General features: G+C 40.7%; 1 protein-coding gene across 1 annotated transcript; it reads right to left on the bottom strand.

Annotated features, from left to right (window-relative positions):
• Positions 1 to 2291: 2291 nt before the first annotated feature.
• Positions 2292 to 14046, bottom strand: CNEP1R1 (CTD nuclear envelope phosphatase 1 regulatory subunit 1). The gene is made up of 6 exons (XM_016147606.2): positions 13910 to 14046; positions 12682 to 12753; positions 10512 to 10585; positions 7335 to 7444; positions 7158 to 7212; positions 2292 to 3626 (listed from the first exon to the last, which is right to left on the bottom strand). Exons 1-6 carry the CDS (start codon positions 13932 to 13934, stop codon positions 3585 to 3587), a joined length of 378 nt encoding a protein of 125 aa, XP_016003092.1. The 5' UTR covers positions 13935 to 14046; the 3' UTR covers positions 2292 to 3584.
• Between the last annotated feature and the right edge of the window lie 2386 nt (positions 14047 to 16432).

Genomic DNA, 16432 nt, shown 5'->3' with positions numbered 1-16432 from the left:
GTGCCCGTGCCTAGCATAGCTCCTGTCGCAGCCAAAACCCAACTAATGCTTTAGAATGAATGGACTCCCTTAAAAAGTTAATCTTCCTCAGTTCCCTTATTAGTGAAATGGGGACATTGATAAAATATTCTTAATGCAATTGTAAGGATTAAATGTTAATGTGTTTAAAACACTGAAACACATAAGCACTATATACATGTTTGCTTGAAACTTTTATTTAACAATTAACAAAAGGGTTCTTTCACAAGTACTTATTGAGCGCCAGGTAATGCCGCGGTATGAGGATAAAACAGTAACCGAGACAGATTTGGTCCCTGTCCTTCTAGAGTTTAAAGTTTAGTGATGTGTTAAATATATTGTAATTATGTGAATAACTATTTAATTACAGTCATGATAAGTACTAAGAAAGGAAAAGTACAGGAGACTCGTGTAGACTTTATAATTACGTGTATTTATCGAGCACCCAATAAATGCCTAGGTCTCAGTTCAACACTGTAGGGAAAAAATTTCCAACCTATGGCAACCCTGCCATCAATAAGCTGTCTAGTATGGGACATGACAGTAATTACGATAGCATATTTTGAAAAACGATCAGAGGTGTGGCTAAACTACAGGAGGTCGAGCCTACTGAAGACCAACGTTAGGTACAAGGAAAAGTTGGAGTCCCAAATATACTGATAGGTTTTAATTCCTAGATCTGGCCACTGATCGATCCCTCGTCCAAGTTACTATCTTTTTCCACCCTGTCCATCCACAGAACAGCTGGAGTGATTTATTTCAAAATCACTCTCCAGTTTTTGCGTTCTATTTACTCCTTTGCTTAAAACTTTTGATGGCTTCCCTTTCCCTTAGGATAAAGATCACAACCTTGGCTGCAGCGTCTCCCAGCCCCCCTCCACCTGCACCTCACCCCACCTCATGCTCATTAGCCACTCTCCAGAGGGCCAACTGTTTTCTGCCTTGGGACTTTAAATAATTCTCAGGCTCTTTCCCAGTCCTAGTGAATGCGAAGTGTGACTTCTTTATAGTAGCTTCCTGATTTCAAAGCCAGAGACAGCACATACCCTATTCCTTAGCTTCAAAGCGCACCTCAAAATTAGTTCCAGTGTAAAGTTATTTTGTATATACGCAACATTCATACACATTATCTCCCCAAGTGGACAATAAACCCTGTGAGGACAAGACTGCCTGTTCTCACATTCACTGTTTTCCCAACACTGGCCCAACATTGGGCAAGGCTGCAACAGGTGAGGTCCACTTTTTTTTTAAGATCTGGTTTAACAGCTAGATTACTGAGCATTGCCTCTAGCTAAGTGAGAGTGCTTTATGTTAATTAACATGTTTAATGCTCTATACTTGGAAGAGTGACTTTATACCTAAATTCTAGGAGATATTATCTACCTAGATTATTAGCACTATGCCCACTTTGTAAATGAGGAAACTAAGGTTACATAATTAGCCTAAAGTTACAAAACTAACAAGTAGCAGATCTGAGAATCAAACCCAGTCTGGTTTAAAAGCCTACATCCCTAACCATAACATTATGCCTCATGGATTAAGTTCAACACACGATCTGAGTCCAGAGACTTGGGTTCTGGTGCTGTTTGTCTTTCTAGTCTGGGGACCTAGAGTAAGTCATTTTGAAAACTCTGAGATCATCCTCCCTATGTGTAAATTTAGAGCACTGGGCTCAAAATCAGTAATTTCCTAATAGAGTGGAAGTGAGTATGGCCATTTCAACCAGAGCAAAGACTGTTTTGGAAAATGAAGTGTTCTGCTAGGACTGAAGGTATGGAAAATCTTTAACAGAAGTTTCTTTCTTGAAGCCGATGGACTCCAGGTAGGCTGGCATTGGGAAACCCATGAAATCCTCTCCAAATGCAGGCGGAGTAGATGTAAGTACACAGGCATTATTTCTCTAGGGGAGATGTACGCCTCTCATTCAATACTCAAAGGAGCTGATAACTCCAAAAAGGTCTAAGGACCTATAAAATTCGTTGTCAGCTTCATACTCTTGGAGGAAACTGGCAATGCAAGTTTGTAAAGCATGCTTTGAGAAAGCCTGCAATTCTTAAGAGCAAAATGTCATTAGACAATGATGAATAAGACATACTAAAAGTAATCGTAGCCTAATAAACTGGGTATGATCAATTGCTACTTGAAATATGGTTTACTGGACACGAAGTTAAAGTATCTCATTTGGTACTAGCCCATTATCTGAAAAAACACGGGATGTTTTAAAATTTTTTCAGAGTTACAGACTTAAACCAAGGAAAAAGCCCAATCACTAATTATATATAAAGTATTTATTTTTATGCACATATATACCTACAAAATTTACAGAAAATAAAATGATGCAGAAAATATAGAATGTCCCCTTAAGACTTCTTAGGAGCAGAGGGTTTTATTGCTACAGTTCAAAGAATAAAATTTTATACACGTTGAGAGACAAGATGAAGACATTTAAGTTAAATGGTAGCCTTGTTAAAAAGTTTTTGACCTGTCATTGAATCTTCAGCTTTATGTTAAATGAAATTTAAAGATCGCTCGTGAAATAATTTAAACCTTTTCAAAATTTTCTAATAAACAGGTAAAAGGCACCTCCAGTTCTTTAAAATATTTACAATAATCCCAATAGTTTAATTTTAAAGGCTATTATAGTACATGTGGCTAATATGCATACACAGTATGTCAATAACACTCTCTAAACAGTGAGAATTGTAGACTAGTTTGTGGCACTGCTCCCGAGTTCTCTTGGTGATGGCGAGGGTCAGTCACATCTGTGCGATACTGGTGTACCAGCATGTCTACCACGGCATAAAATCCAATTATCTAAAACGACGATCAAATTCCCAGACAATACATAATTTACAACTAAACTTGCATATTCAGAAGCCTTTGGAGTGTTCTTAAAATTATTAAAAAAATATAAAGCAAATTTAGCATGAAATGAAAACAATGAACAGGAAAATATCACAATAGTGGCTGAAGTTCACTATCGGGTTTAACGAAAATTGTTTCTTAAAACAGCTATAATCTCTGACAACATAATGGAGATGAGTTCTCTCAGTCTAAGCTCGATCTGATGTTCTTCCTGCATTGTGACTGCGTGTGAGAGCGAAAGGCACAGCCACGCACGAGGGCAGGTTCTGGAGCTGTGCGGACGACGGGCAGAGGTTCCCGACGCACTGGAGCAGGAGATCACCGTCCACAGGACGTGTCCTCTTTAACACTGGCATTGATTTGCTATTTACAGTAGTTTGCAAAAATACATTATAAAAACTGGATGAGGTTCTGTTTCTAAGTTTAACTTAGTAATATACATACTTCATCTGCAAAAATCTTTGCAGGATCCGAAGTACTAAAGTGACACTAATACTGAAAGACAGATAATCAAAGGTACCAAAGCACTGATGATGCGAGTCGTCACCCTCAAGGTTCTGGGTAAATATTGCACACTTCTCGTCAGTCGCTGCTGCGAGGCCGTCACATGTCCGGCTGTGAGAGGGATCCTGTATGGCTTTCTGCTGTACCACTTATTTGAAAAAGGCTGTTTTAGGTCCCGTAACGATGAGTGCGGATTGTCACTGAACATGAGGCCTAGGTTTCAAAATTAGTTTTCCTGTCTGTAAAAATAAAAAAGAAAAGCTTTTCAATACGTAGTTCTATTAAAAACACCACTGCTTATCAATAACCCTAAAAGGGCACGTGAGGGGTGAGACACCTACGTTAGTCACGATTAAGGATTAATAGTTGCTTTGAGTTTTCTTTGTGCGGAGCTTTCTTCCAAAATCTTTATTACTTTAAAACGCACATATACCATCTTTATTTGATGAATTCCATGTCCACTGGCTACCTAAAAAGCAGGCAATCCATCCACTGGATAAAATAAAATCCCAACCCGGACACACTAATTAATGAAGTATACGAAACATGAATAAAACTATGTACCTGGCAAAGACGTTTCCCCTTTTCCAACATTAATTTTAATCTCTGCAAATTAAGACATGAGCCAATGGCTGGAACGACAGACACACATACACTGCTGCCACAGGGCCAACTGTCCTATTCATCCAAAAGAGGCACACGCCACATAATCCAAATGACTCCACCGCTAGGAATTTATCTGAAGAAAACGAAATGCCAGTGTGAAGATGGACATGTAAGTGTTACGCATGTGTTCGGCATTTACTGAGTGCCTCCTGTGTGCCAGGCTGTGTGTGAAAAGCTAGGGATCCAGTAGGGAACGCGACGAAGCCCCTGTCCTTGTGGGGTTTCGTTCTACACCAACTTAAGTTGTAACATGCAACTTACATGACATGCAAAGTGTGGAAACAAAACGGGGATCAAACTGAAACAGCCATAAAATGGGACAAGGTACAATGAAATGGAAAACCTTAACTGAGATAATACAGGTAAAAAGATGAGTCCAGGACCTCACACATGCTTAATAGCCAACATATAGTGGCTCTTAAATCCTAACATGTCAAAGGTTTAAAAAAATTGGTAACACATTTTTTATAAAAAGCAAATGAGTATATATAACAAAATATAAAACACGGTGATTATCTTTGGTTGGTTAAGATTTTGGGTGGTTTTAATTAACACATTTTATTATGATCCTCAGGTCAAAAGTGTTGTTAGGATTCTAGTTACCTCTTGATTCTCACTTTCACTTAATTTTTTGGTAATCTGACTTTTGGTAATTCCTCAATATCTTGGTAGAACTTTGATACTAACTTCTCACTGTTTGAGGTATAATGTACATATAGTAAAATACTCAATCTTTGTGTACTTTCATGTGTTCTGACAAATGCATACACCCACGCAGCCACTGCCCAGACAAGCTAGAGACCGTGGCCATGCCCCAGAAAGCTCCGCCCCTTCCCCACCAGAGGTATCCCCACTCCCTGCTGGAACGTAACTGCTCACCACGAATTAATTTTGCCTGTCTCTGATCTTTAAATAAATGGAATAATACAGTGTGTGTTCCTTTGCATCTACTTATTTCACTCAATGTGTTTGAGATTCATGTTACTAAGTTTTAGTAGTTTGTACCCTTTTTATGTAAAATATTCAATATTCCGCTCTATGAATATACTATTTCTTTATCCATGGTTTTAGTCTATTTTACCTCTATTTTAAATTACATGAAACAGATATTAATACAATCTCGTTATAAAAAATTCAAACATAGGTGAGCTAAAATCATCCTTTCCATCTTCCTGAAATTCTAGCCCTCTTAGAAAAAAAAGTCTTAGCATGAATTCCCCCAGATTGTTTTCTATGGATATTCACCTATCTCAAGAAAAATTTGGTGTTTCTAACATGCTGACATATTTGAAAGTAAAATGTATCACTTACAGTGTGTTCCAAAACAGTCTGATGGGGCAGGTGGGCAGGGGTACGTGGGAAATAACCACCATGGCTTTATTATTAACAGCACTGGTCAATGGGTATATGGGCGTTCGCAAGTCTTCTCTTTGTGTTTGGACATTGTTATAATTAAAAAAAAAAAAAAAATTTAATGGTACCAAACTGAGCATATCGATTGGCAACTTTTTGCACCCGACCTTCCGTCACGCTCCTACTTATGGATTCACTTTCGGTTTCCTACGCCGTGGCTACAGCACGGCCTGCCTCACCACTCCCCTGCTGGGAAATACAAGAATCGCTTCCATTCTTCACTGCTGCAAAGGATGCTACAGCAACTTTGTGCCTGCCTTCTGTGTGCATGGGTGATGGACCCCCCAGGGTAGATGGGAGACAGCCAGAATGGTTAAGTCTAAAAGGCATACACGTTTTACGTTTTGTAAGAAAGATAAAAACCGCCCTCCAAAATGGCTGTACCAAGATATGTTCTCAACAAGCAGGGGGTGGATACACCCAAGTCACCAGGTGCTGGAATGATCAAAACGGTTCACCGTTTCCAATCCGACAGGTAACACAAATGGAAACTCACTTTTACTTTGCATTTCCCTGATTATAAATGAGGCTGTCCAGTCCTTACGTGTTTATTGGCCATTTGAATTTCCACGTCTGTGATAATGACTTACCTTGTTCTGTTTTTAAAGTGTACTATTTGTCTTTTTCTTATCAATTTTTAATAGGTCTTTAAACATTCTGGATACTATTCTGTACAGATACCTATCACATACTTTCTTCTAATCACTGCTTAACATCTTGCCTTCTGCTGTACAAAATTTTCAAAGGCTGGTGCAATTAAATGTATCCAACCTTTTCCATTATGGCATTTCTATTGTGTCTGAAGAAGGTATTTTTGTATAAATATATTCTTCTATATTTTCTCCTAATGCTTTGATGGTGGGATGTGTATGTCTTTTTAAGTGTATTTAAGATTTTATTTGGAATTAGTTTTAATTGATGTGAGGCAGAGATCTAAATTAATTTTTCCTAAATGAAGAACCAATCATCTTAACATTATTAAATAGCCTGTTTCTTCCCCTTTGACGTGAAATGCCATCATTATCCTCTAATAATTTTTAAAAAATCAAAATGTCTAGGCTTTACTTTCTTCCACTGAGCCAATCGTCTCCCTGCCTCAATACCTTTTTTTGCCCTCTATTCTAATTTTCGATACTTGGTAGGCATCAATTGTTTAAAGGCTTTTTAATTGAAGGTAAAAACACACTTTTATAAATAAGCAAGTCAAAACTGTCAGACTCTTATGATACATCAATACAAGATCAACTTTTAAAAACACAATAGGCTCCTATGTCCATAGTCTGTCCATGAATCTATGGCTCTAGTTAAGATCCTACATACAGTATACCACTAGAAAAATAACAGCTGACAAAACCAACATTCAATGAGTCATTTTTGGCCAATAATTAACACTGTATTTCATTGATTCTAAGATGGCTTCAATTATAAGGTATATCATGATTTTGCCATTAAAAAAAGTTAAACTGTCAACTCTACCAATTTAATTATAAGACACCATTGATTTAGATGTGTCTCAATTCCAGAAATGTTAAAATGTAAAAAAAATAGTCTTAGAATCAATGCTATAAGGAAAATTCCCACTATTAATTACATGGTGAGTATTTATTGTTAATAAAATGCCCGTTTTACTTAAGCCAAAATATTTCAGTCCTTTCACACAGCTATAATTTTCTAACGAAAAAAATACTTACATCATCACAAGACATATTGTACTCTGCTAACACGGTTCGACATCGAGCAGCTATACTGAATAAATGTGGTCAAAGGAAAATTTCTCATTTCAAGAGTAAGCTTTTACCACCACCTAGATGATCGAGAAGGTGCTTTAACAGTTCAGAGAATAAAACTCAATTCACGGCAAAGGATACATCGACGGGGCAACTACTCTCTTGTGTATTCCAGCGAAGAACAAGCCTATTAGAGTGATACAGCTAATGGTGAAAAACGGATGATTCCATAATGATGTGAAGAAGGACACCTGTAAAAGAGTTTGAAGCATAAAAATGTGAGAATCCTGACTCCTACCTCCCCAATCATATGCAAGATAGACGTTTTAATCACCTAACGTATGAGGATGTGAAGATTTCCAAAAATCCTATTCTCCAAATTGCTATGCTATAATAATAAATACATGTAATAAGGGCCTTATATCTTCAATAACACAATATTGCAATATTCCCTCCTTTCATTCCCAATACTTGAACCACTGCAAAGTCATTCCTATAATCGAAAACCACCCTACCAAAAATATTTACTGAACCTTCCTAGTGAGGAGCAATTTTAAAAGCGCAAGACGAGAAGTTCCACCAGAGCAGGGCCACTGCCCCGCGCCCTGCTGTTCACTCCCAGCATCTGAAACAGCCCTTGGCAAAGGCAGGTGCTCAACAAACACTGCTGAACGCAGGTGAGGCCTCTGAGCTCAATGAAAACGCAAGTCGAATGTTATCTAGTTACCTTCCGTGAGAGAGCTGGGCGAGCGCTGCCATGCACAGCCCAGCCCCGGCGGAACCGCTTCATGCCACACTCGCACCTGCGCGACCATATTCCTTCTCTCCCCTCCACCTGGCTAACTCCTACACCTCCCTGCAAGACTCCACTCCAGCACCGACATTCCTCTCTGCACAAACATGAGTCTGGTTCTGAAGCTGAGATTCAGATGGCCACATGACATTTAAGCAGGGAAAAACTATTAGTAGCTATCCACAAAGAACTAGAGTTCAAGAGGAAGAAAAGGCTAATTTCAGGTGTGGGCACAATCAGGTGACAGCAGAAAACATGACAATATACAATACTAAGACTATTTAGATGGACGAGGACTGGAACAAGAAGAGTTAGACTACTGGGAAACGGTAAAGTAGACTGAAGAAAAAGAGAAAACAAGTGTTTAGAGAATCTGAAAAAAGAAACTGAATGAACTAGTAACTCAGTGGGAGCAGCGGAATCAGGCTGAGGGCTTCTGCACTCTACCGTCGGTACCAAGAGATGCCCACAGGTTTCGAGACAGAGAACTAAACCTAGGAAAGCACCTGGCAGACGGTCTAGCTTGGTATTGGTTAAATAAATCTGTCAAATGCAGAAATGAGAGGCTAAAAACATCAGGAGGGAAGCAGCTCCCAGAAGGCTGAGATCCCGAAGACAGATTACTATTCCGGAGGAATGTCTTGAAACCTGTGAGGGCAGCTCAACTCCCAGGGGCCGGCTGAGTCCCATGCCCCCTGCAGTGTTACCACATCCAGGGGTCTGTGCTCTAACTTCAACTGATCAGCCAGCCCCAGGCTTCTTTCCTCCATGGCAACAATCAGCTGCATCCACACACCGCTCCCGTGGCTCAGACGTTCACGCGCTTTCCAGGATGCCACATCCCTGCCCTCCCGGGGTTTTCCCAGCTAGCCACTAGCTTCTGAGTTTGCAACTCCTGCTACAGACACCATTGCTACTTAAAACTCCTGTCAGGTTTGAGGTTATTAAATACTAAAATATAAAGAGCCAACCCTTAGGCTAATCGTTATATTCTCACCTAATTTAGAAAATCATATTAACTACAGAGTTTTGGGCCTATTTCAAATTACATTTAATTCTGTGATTTATTAAGATCTCAACTAGCTGAAATCAGCTTATATTTTTCCCAATTAGAAGTCAGATTCATTTCCCAAGACAGACCCTTTTCAATCTTCTCGCCAGCTACCTTCGCTCTGCCCCTGAAGATGAATGCCAGGCGCAGCCTTAAGATCAGATTTTATAAATGAACACACGGGAGAGTTTCCTACCTGCCACGAAACCCCTCTATTAACATAAAACCCCATCACCGCCCTCCTCTGCTTCCCACCCTCGTACACCTCCCCGCCGGTGCATAAAGGCAGGGAGGCTGCATGCTACATGAACCCTTGGCTGACTTGCCGTGCGGACTGCTGACAAAAGCCCGACTGTTAGGCTTTGCTCCTGTATAACCTAAAAAGTTATAAACAGAGCTAATGGAAGTAGTCTACCTGGTTACAGTTCAAGACGGAGAAGTGAGATTAAGATCTGTGAAGACTACCTCGCCATTGCCTAAATAAAGGGGCACTGGGGGCGGCGAGGGGTCAGGATGTCACTGATAAATTGGAGACAACTGCTTCTCTAATAAAGAAACCCGAGTTTGAAATTAAGACACAAGTTAGCAGAAAGAGGGAGAAATTTGAGGAACACGCTATCAGCTTTCTTCAAAGGATGCTTCAAGAACCAAGATTATGAAACCTGTTATTGCACTTGGCGTAGGGGTACCCTTGGCCAGTGCCCGATGGGAGCTCTCTCAGTGCTTCCTATATTAAACTTCAGGCTGGATGTTTTTTTGAGTGAGAAATGCTGAGGGAAAAAAAGCTTTACCAGCTCGAAGAACTTACACACATGTTCTACTCAGACAATGAAAACCAGGGAGCTGGCTGTGACTTTATCGGTTAGGGAACTCGGAGACCAACCTAAAATTCAAGTTTGGCACATGTGCTGGCCCACAAGGCCTAGAGTGTCAGTGACCTGATCTCCTTCCTGGTTTTGACCTCCTAGCCTCATCGGTTTTTGCCAGTCTCGACTTCTAATTACATTTATGTTTTGCTACTTTATGTTTCCTACAAAGTGGTCTCAAATGTTTTATGGGATGAGGGAGGATATCGACAAAGATAACTCACAGGAGAAAATGCTGTTTCACAGTTTTTAAAAGCTGGCACTGAGGACTCGGTTTGAACAAAGCAGAACAAAGACAACGTTTGCACTGAAATATGTAAAAATATGTACAAATGAGATATGTCAGCTGCACACAAGTTCAGAAAGGAAAGAGAATGTAAGTGAAGTAATATTTCTGCGGCTTTTTTTTTCCTGTCAAGAGACTTCATCCACAATGGCCAGCCAAAGGTTTTCTTAAGCAAATTAATATTAAGCATATTTTTAGCATGATGATTAATATCAGTATTAGTAGAAACAGGTAGCGTGTGGATTACACTTTACACGTAACAAGGCACTGCGATAGCCAGTATCTCATTTAATCTACTAAGGTTTTAAACGAAAAGTTCTACCTTTTGTGTCTCAGGATCTATCAACCAGTTCCAGGCGCCCGTAGCTGTACAGACAGAGACCACTATAAGCAGCACTGATGAGAGATAAACACGAAATTAGTAAGGAAATAGCTCTTAATGTTTGATACTCCCATCACTAGTTCCTAACAAATGACAGCCAAAGACACAGCGCTTGATTAAACGGAAAATGCAACTGCCCCGGGGACTGGGAGACTTGCCATGTAACCTTGAGGGATTCTCTAAAACACTGTGAACCTTAGTAACTGAGTATGACACTGTCCCCCAATTTTGTGTCAGAACTTAGGAAGACTAATGAAATTAAAAACAGTAAGAACCAAGATGGTAAAACTATAATGTAAAATTCTACATTATTTAACTTTCAATGTGCTTTGTGCTAATACTGCAGATGCTGTAAATTAAAAAAAAAAAAAAATGCCTTGTCTAATGTAAATGAACCAAACAAAGACTCCTTTTATAAATGCACTGAGAATTCTGACTAAAGGATTTTTGCCCTGCAGACAACTGCCTGCTGTTCAATTAAATAAAGGCCAGTGTGAGACTGAAGTGTGGATGGAGGCACCAATCAGTATCAGATTTTAAGGAACTTGAAGGAAGGCCGGAGTAGAAATCACTGATAGTTAGGTCTTATAAAACATTTTTTTCTTCCCATTAAGATAAAATTACTTTTAAAATCCTAAACAGATCATAAGTAGCACTTAAAAATAAGTGGCATTCAAAAAAAAATAGTAAAAAGGGATCGAGACCCTGTTAATATTCTGATCAAGACAGTTACTGCCTTTTGCTGGGCACATACGTTTTTTTCAGTGCAGAGATCAAGCTTCAAATAGCAATACAGATATAGTAAAACCTTAATTATTTAGAATTCCTGGCAATGCACTGTTAGAAGACGCAAATGACAGGGAAAAATCTCATTTCAGGTATTTAACAACAATCAAAATTTCAAAATAATGTTCTCAGCTCAGAACAGATTAAACTCAATTTCCTGTAATTCCATATTTCCAATAAGAAATATACTCTAGTGTTTTCTTTTTAATGAAGCAAAATCAAACCCACTGGAAGGGACTTCACACACCTACTTTTATAGGTACATTAACCATGGTGCTGTCATTCATTCGCAAGACTAAGACCGTGACCCAGAAAATGTATGTTCATTATGTTACGTTTTATGAGATACAGCAGCATTGCATACATTTGAAAACATTCTCAAGTAGCAGTGAAACAAGTAATTCCTACACATAAATCAGAGAACCCAAGAAAATTCATTACTTGTGAAGTTTAACCAATCAGAATTCTCACAGCGTATGATTAACGCTTTGCAAATAGATCTAAGAGCAAAATTACACAAGAAATTGTAACATAGAAAAAGACCCTCCCAACTTCACAACTTCTCTTTGGGTCCCACAAACCGAGTTACACTCTGAAATAAAGTCTTTGACGTGTGCTGTTGTGCTTCTTTCTTGGCAGGAATTAAGCTTCAACAACGAACACCCAAGAAATTAAGACTCGCCCCAAAATGTTAGCATATATATATATATTTTTTTTTTTTGCTGATGTCATCACTTGTGTATTTGTCTGCTTTTCCTATATATTTCCACTGGGCAGTATCACGATTCTTTCAAATCATATTTTGTGCAGTACTCATGATACTTATGAATAGACAGCAACAAAGTGAATTTTTTCCAGGTTAGGCTCCAAAGCAGCACAATTATGCTGTTAAAATCAATTAAGGGTAATTTTATAAACTTTGTGTTTGTTAAATATGATTTTCCCTAACAATGCTTTATTTCAGCAGTTTATATGCAAAGTGTAAAACTGCTAAACAGGTGATTGAAAATTTTAGTATGGTCCTGCTTATTGAATTTGTAATATTTGTTTTATAAAGCCTATTTTAATAGAATAATAAAAATTCGACCACAAACACTGTACTTTTAGGATGGACACTTCTTTTTCTTAAAAATTTCTTTATAATGCATTGTTTAAAATGTTAAATTTAAAAACTGTCAAAACAAAAGGAAATCCTATGGTTTAGTAAAGCAAGCATTTGTTAAATCAAGTTTAACATAAAAGCAAATCATTGCTAGGCAGGAATCTAAAAAAAAAGTCTCAACTGTCAGTTTATTTTCCCTTAAAAAAACATTCAGGCACTTACTTCTCCAACGTCCAGTGGCAGGTTGCAAACAATGAATGTATTCAGTAAGTCTCCTCTCGAAAGCCTTGAGATCTAGGCAAAAAGATTTCAACCTTCTAATTAGCTACTCTCACTAGTTTGAGTCTATTAAGATGAAATTTTAGATACTCTAACTGCTTCAGGTCTTAACACACCAACTTACATGTATCACTGCACTGTTACTTCCTTTACTATGACAGCTTTAAGCACTTGACAAAAACCTTAGGTTTCTTTAATTCCAATTTCACATATAAGGAAACTGGCTGGTTCACTTTTAGAAGCTTCGTAAAATGGTATGAGGAAAATCAGCAGCAGCCTCAAGCCGGAGCCAAAAGCTAGAAATTTAGGGGTTGCAAATAGAAGGATCAAAATCAGGTCGAGGTTTAATTCTGTAGGAACCAAGAACTTCCTACTAAACAGAACAACGTATTACCTCCCTCACCCCACAAAAGTCTTCGAGGTCTACTTGAATGCAATTACGTAATTCTGATTTCTAGCCCTTCTATTTAATTAACGGCTATGCTTTCCGTCTGGTCTTACCGGACTTCAGACCCGCTAATGCGTGGGTGTGAAAAGACAGACAATCCTCTTTCCACCCGCCCAACGGGTTACGGGTGATCTTGACGCTATCAAAGCCCGACACCTTCTAACAGACAGGGGCGTCCGAGGTGCTCCCTCTGAACGAGCAAGGTGGGCTATCATTCCCCCAGTCACGTTTTTTAAACGTTAAGAGGGAGATCAAGAGGCACTCTTACCCCGGCAGTTAGTTGCCAGAAACCAGCGCAGGAATTGGGAAAACAACTCGCAAGGTTATCAGAATAAAATAAAGGAATTAAGGATATGACTCACAGGGCAATCACAATAAAACGAAGATAAAGTGAATTAGCACGCTACAATGCACGGAGTGCAAATGTTTACTGATCAATAAAAAAGGGCCCGGAAGGCGAGACCTATGGTTTAAGCCGGGGAGACTGAGGGGGAGCTGACGCAACGCCCCCCAGCGTCCGCAGAGGCCACGCGCGCCAGGACCAGCGTCCGGCCGGGTCTGGTGGCCCCTGGGCCCCCGGGCCCCCGCGCCCCCGAGCTCCTGACCGCGTCTGTCCATCCTTCGCGGCCCCCTCTCCCCGGGGCGGGGTCTCCGCGACTCCTGTCCCCCCGGCTTCCGGAATGAGCCCGGGACGCGCGCCGGGGCCCAGGAGGCCCGCCGTACCTTCTGCCTGCTCCAGCGAGTTCATGTCGGCCGGCAGCTCCGGTCACGGCCGCGGTCCCGTCCACATCGCAGCTCCGCGGCCCCCGCCCGGGCAGCAACGCCAACTCCCACCTCTAACCGCTCCTCTCGGCCCCTCCTCGTCGCACCGCCCCTTTCCTACACCCGCTACGCTCATTGGGCATCTCTGCCGGACCCCACAACTAAGACGCTTTTCTATTGGCCAACTTCTGCACCGGCCTCGGGGGCCCAGCGTTGGACGGCCAGCCGGAGGGGCCAAGAGCTGCCGGCGGCCGGGCTCGCAAAACGCTGGCGCCGCCTCCTGTCCCGGGGAGGAACTGCAGCCTGTCTGAGCCCGTTCGTCCGCTCGTCTCTTTCCAGTTTCCGGCTTTGTTTTTTTCTTTCCTCAAATGTTTATTGAGCGCCCACTACCTTCCAGGCAGTGTTCTGATCGCTCGCTGACAAGGGATACAGAAATTAACGCGTTAGCCCTCTCTCTAGGACTCAAGAGGAAATATGCACGGAACTAACTAGAACCGAAAATAATGAAATTTCTTGCACTACCTCTTTCCTAGATACTCAACCCTTTAAGCAAGCATTTCTCCCTAGATTACTTTTTTTCTCACATCGACTTTCATGAATCATAAAGGAGGCCAATAAAGTGCCCCAAATACCCAGAACTCTTAAAAAAAAGGTTATAAGTCATCGACTACATTTATATTTGATTAAAACGCTTTCTTGCTCATTTCCCTGCCATTCATTTAAGAACTATTCACTTGGAGATGTGCTAGGCCCTGTGTAAGGGGTGCCTTCATCAGCGAGACAGACAAGATTCCCATCCTCAGAGTGGAAGGATTACAGCAGGCGATGAACATGCAAATAAGTACCTAGTTTCAGATAAGCATAGTTCTACCAAGGAAGTAATAGGATGGTAGAAGGATGCGGTGAGATAAAGGAGGGGGTTAGGGGCGTTTTAGCGGAGAATCCCAAGATGGACAAGAGGAAGCTAGCCATGCAAAGATGAAGGCTAAGAAAGCTCCAAATAGCCTTCAGCTCAGCACTTTTCAAAGCTCCCATTCACAGAATCCTACTTTGGACCAAACCCTTTACATACATTACCCCCATTTAACACTGAGGAGGTACTTTTTAAACTAGAGGTCAAAGCCCCTAGGAGGGTTGTGAAATCCATTTAATGAACCGTGACTGGTTTTTTTTTTTTTAATGAATTAAAGAAAAATTTAAAAGTACTGGCATCACTGGAAGTAAGCATAAGTATTATTTCATAATCTTTCAGTTGTGCATGTGGGTGCTCGCCACGTTCCAATTATATTTAAATAACCGACGGTTCCGGTAAAAAAAAAAAAGAGTTCGAAAGTTTGAAAGCAACCACACTATCACTAGACTCATTTCACAACTCAGAGAAGTAAAAACAAGTTTGCCCAGATCTTGCAATTATTGTCATAGCCTGGATTTAAGTAACTAATTTGATATGCCATAGGGGCTGGGGGGAAAGTCCCTTCTGACTTCTTGCTCACTGTTCTGTTTCTCGATCTCCAAGTCTTACTCATCACATTTCCTTCTGGCACCCAGCAGTGCTTAGAGAATGGCTAGTGAACATCTGTTAGGTGACAGGCTGTCCTGGGCCGGATCCTGGGGAGAAGAGTGAGACGGGCCTATGAATAGGACATTGCAAAGCATTGTGGTAAGTGGAGCTTTGCTAACTTGCCTTCAAAAGAGACAGTTCTCTTAACTGCAGGGCTTTTGTGTGCCCCACGTGGTGTGCAAGTTTCCAGCAAGAGCTTGGGACAAGAGAGGGAAAACTAAGGATCGCCCCCTGGGGTTCTCCCTTTCCATCTTTCATTTTCAACTGTGCACAAATAAACGTCGAGCATGCCTTTGAAAGGGTGCACACTATTAACCTGTCGTTGACATCCACGTGTATGGATCATGGGGGTGGAGGCGGCGAGGGAGGAAGAGAGGAAAATAGAACCTTTTGGGCAGGATAAGAAACTCGAAACCTCAAGTAACAGGGGGACCAAAGATACAGATTTGTAGAAACATCCTATCAATGAGATTCGGCAACGAGACGATAGTCAACAAGTATTGAAGGAATACATGTTCCAGACACAGGGATATGATCATGCCGAGAATGTAAAGACCTTTCATTCTTGCCCTCTGTAAAGGGAAAATTTGGTATAAAAACGAAAGACAAAACACCAAAGTTTTGTTTTGTTTCGTTTATCAAAGATTCTCAAAACATCAGTGATGAGATACGGATCAGCTTCAAAGAAGGATATCCAATACAATAGCGAAGTGCCTTATATTTCAGTAGGAGGTCTGGCGCTCCACTTTTTATAGCTCGTGAGCAAGACGTCTCCTTTAAATCCCACAAACAGCTCATGAGTCCACGGGTGTTACTAGGCCCATTTCAGAGGGAAGTCTATCAATGAGTTGATCGACCCCAAATCCTGTAGCTGGAGTTATTGTTATTTCTCTCTCTCTCTCTCTGTCTCTCTCTCTGTCTCT

The sequence above is a fragment of the Rousettus aegyptiacus genome, unplaced genomic scaffold, assembly GCF_014176215.1.
Source record: "Rousettus aegyptiacus isolate mRouAeg1 unplaced genomic scaffold, mRouAeg1.p scaffold_m13_p_14, whole genome shotgun sequence".
Lineage (NCBI taxonomy): Eukaryota > Metazoa > Chordata > Mammalia > Chiroptera > Pteropodidae > Rousettus > Rousettus aegyptiacus.
Note: the sequence above shows the minus strand (reverse complement) of the source record. Positions and strands in the feature narration are given on the sequence as shown.

Coding starts and splice junctions, on each gene's coding strand:
- CNEP1R1 (XM_016147606.2), bottom strand. CDS start 13,934: ATGAACTCGCTGGAGCAGGCAGAAG. Junction 12,754..13,909: donor CTCGCTGGAGCAGGCAGAAG/GTACGGCGGGCC, acceptor CTTTTTGCCTAG/ATCTCAAGGCTTTCGAGAGG. Junction 7,213..7,334: donor AGAGTAGTTGCCCCGTCGAT/GTATCCTTTGCC, acceptor ACATTTATTCAG/TATAGCTGCTCGATGTCGAA.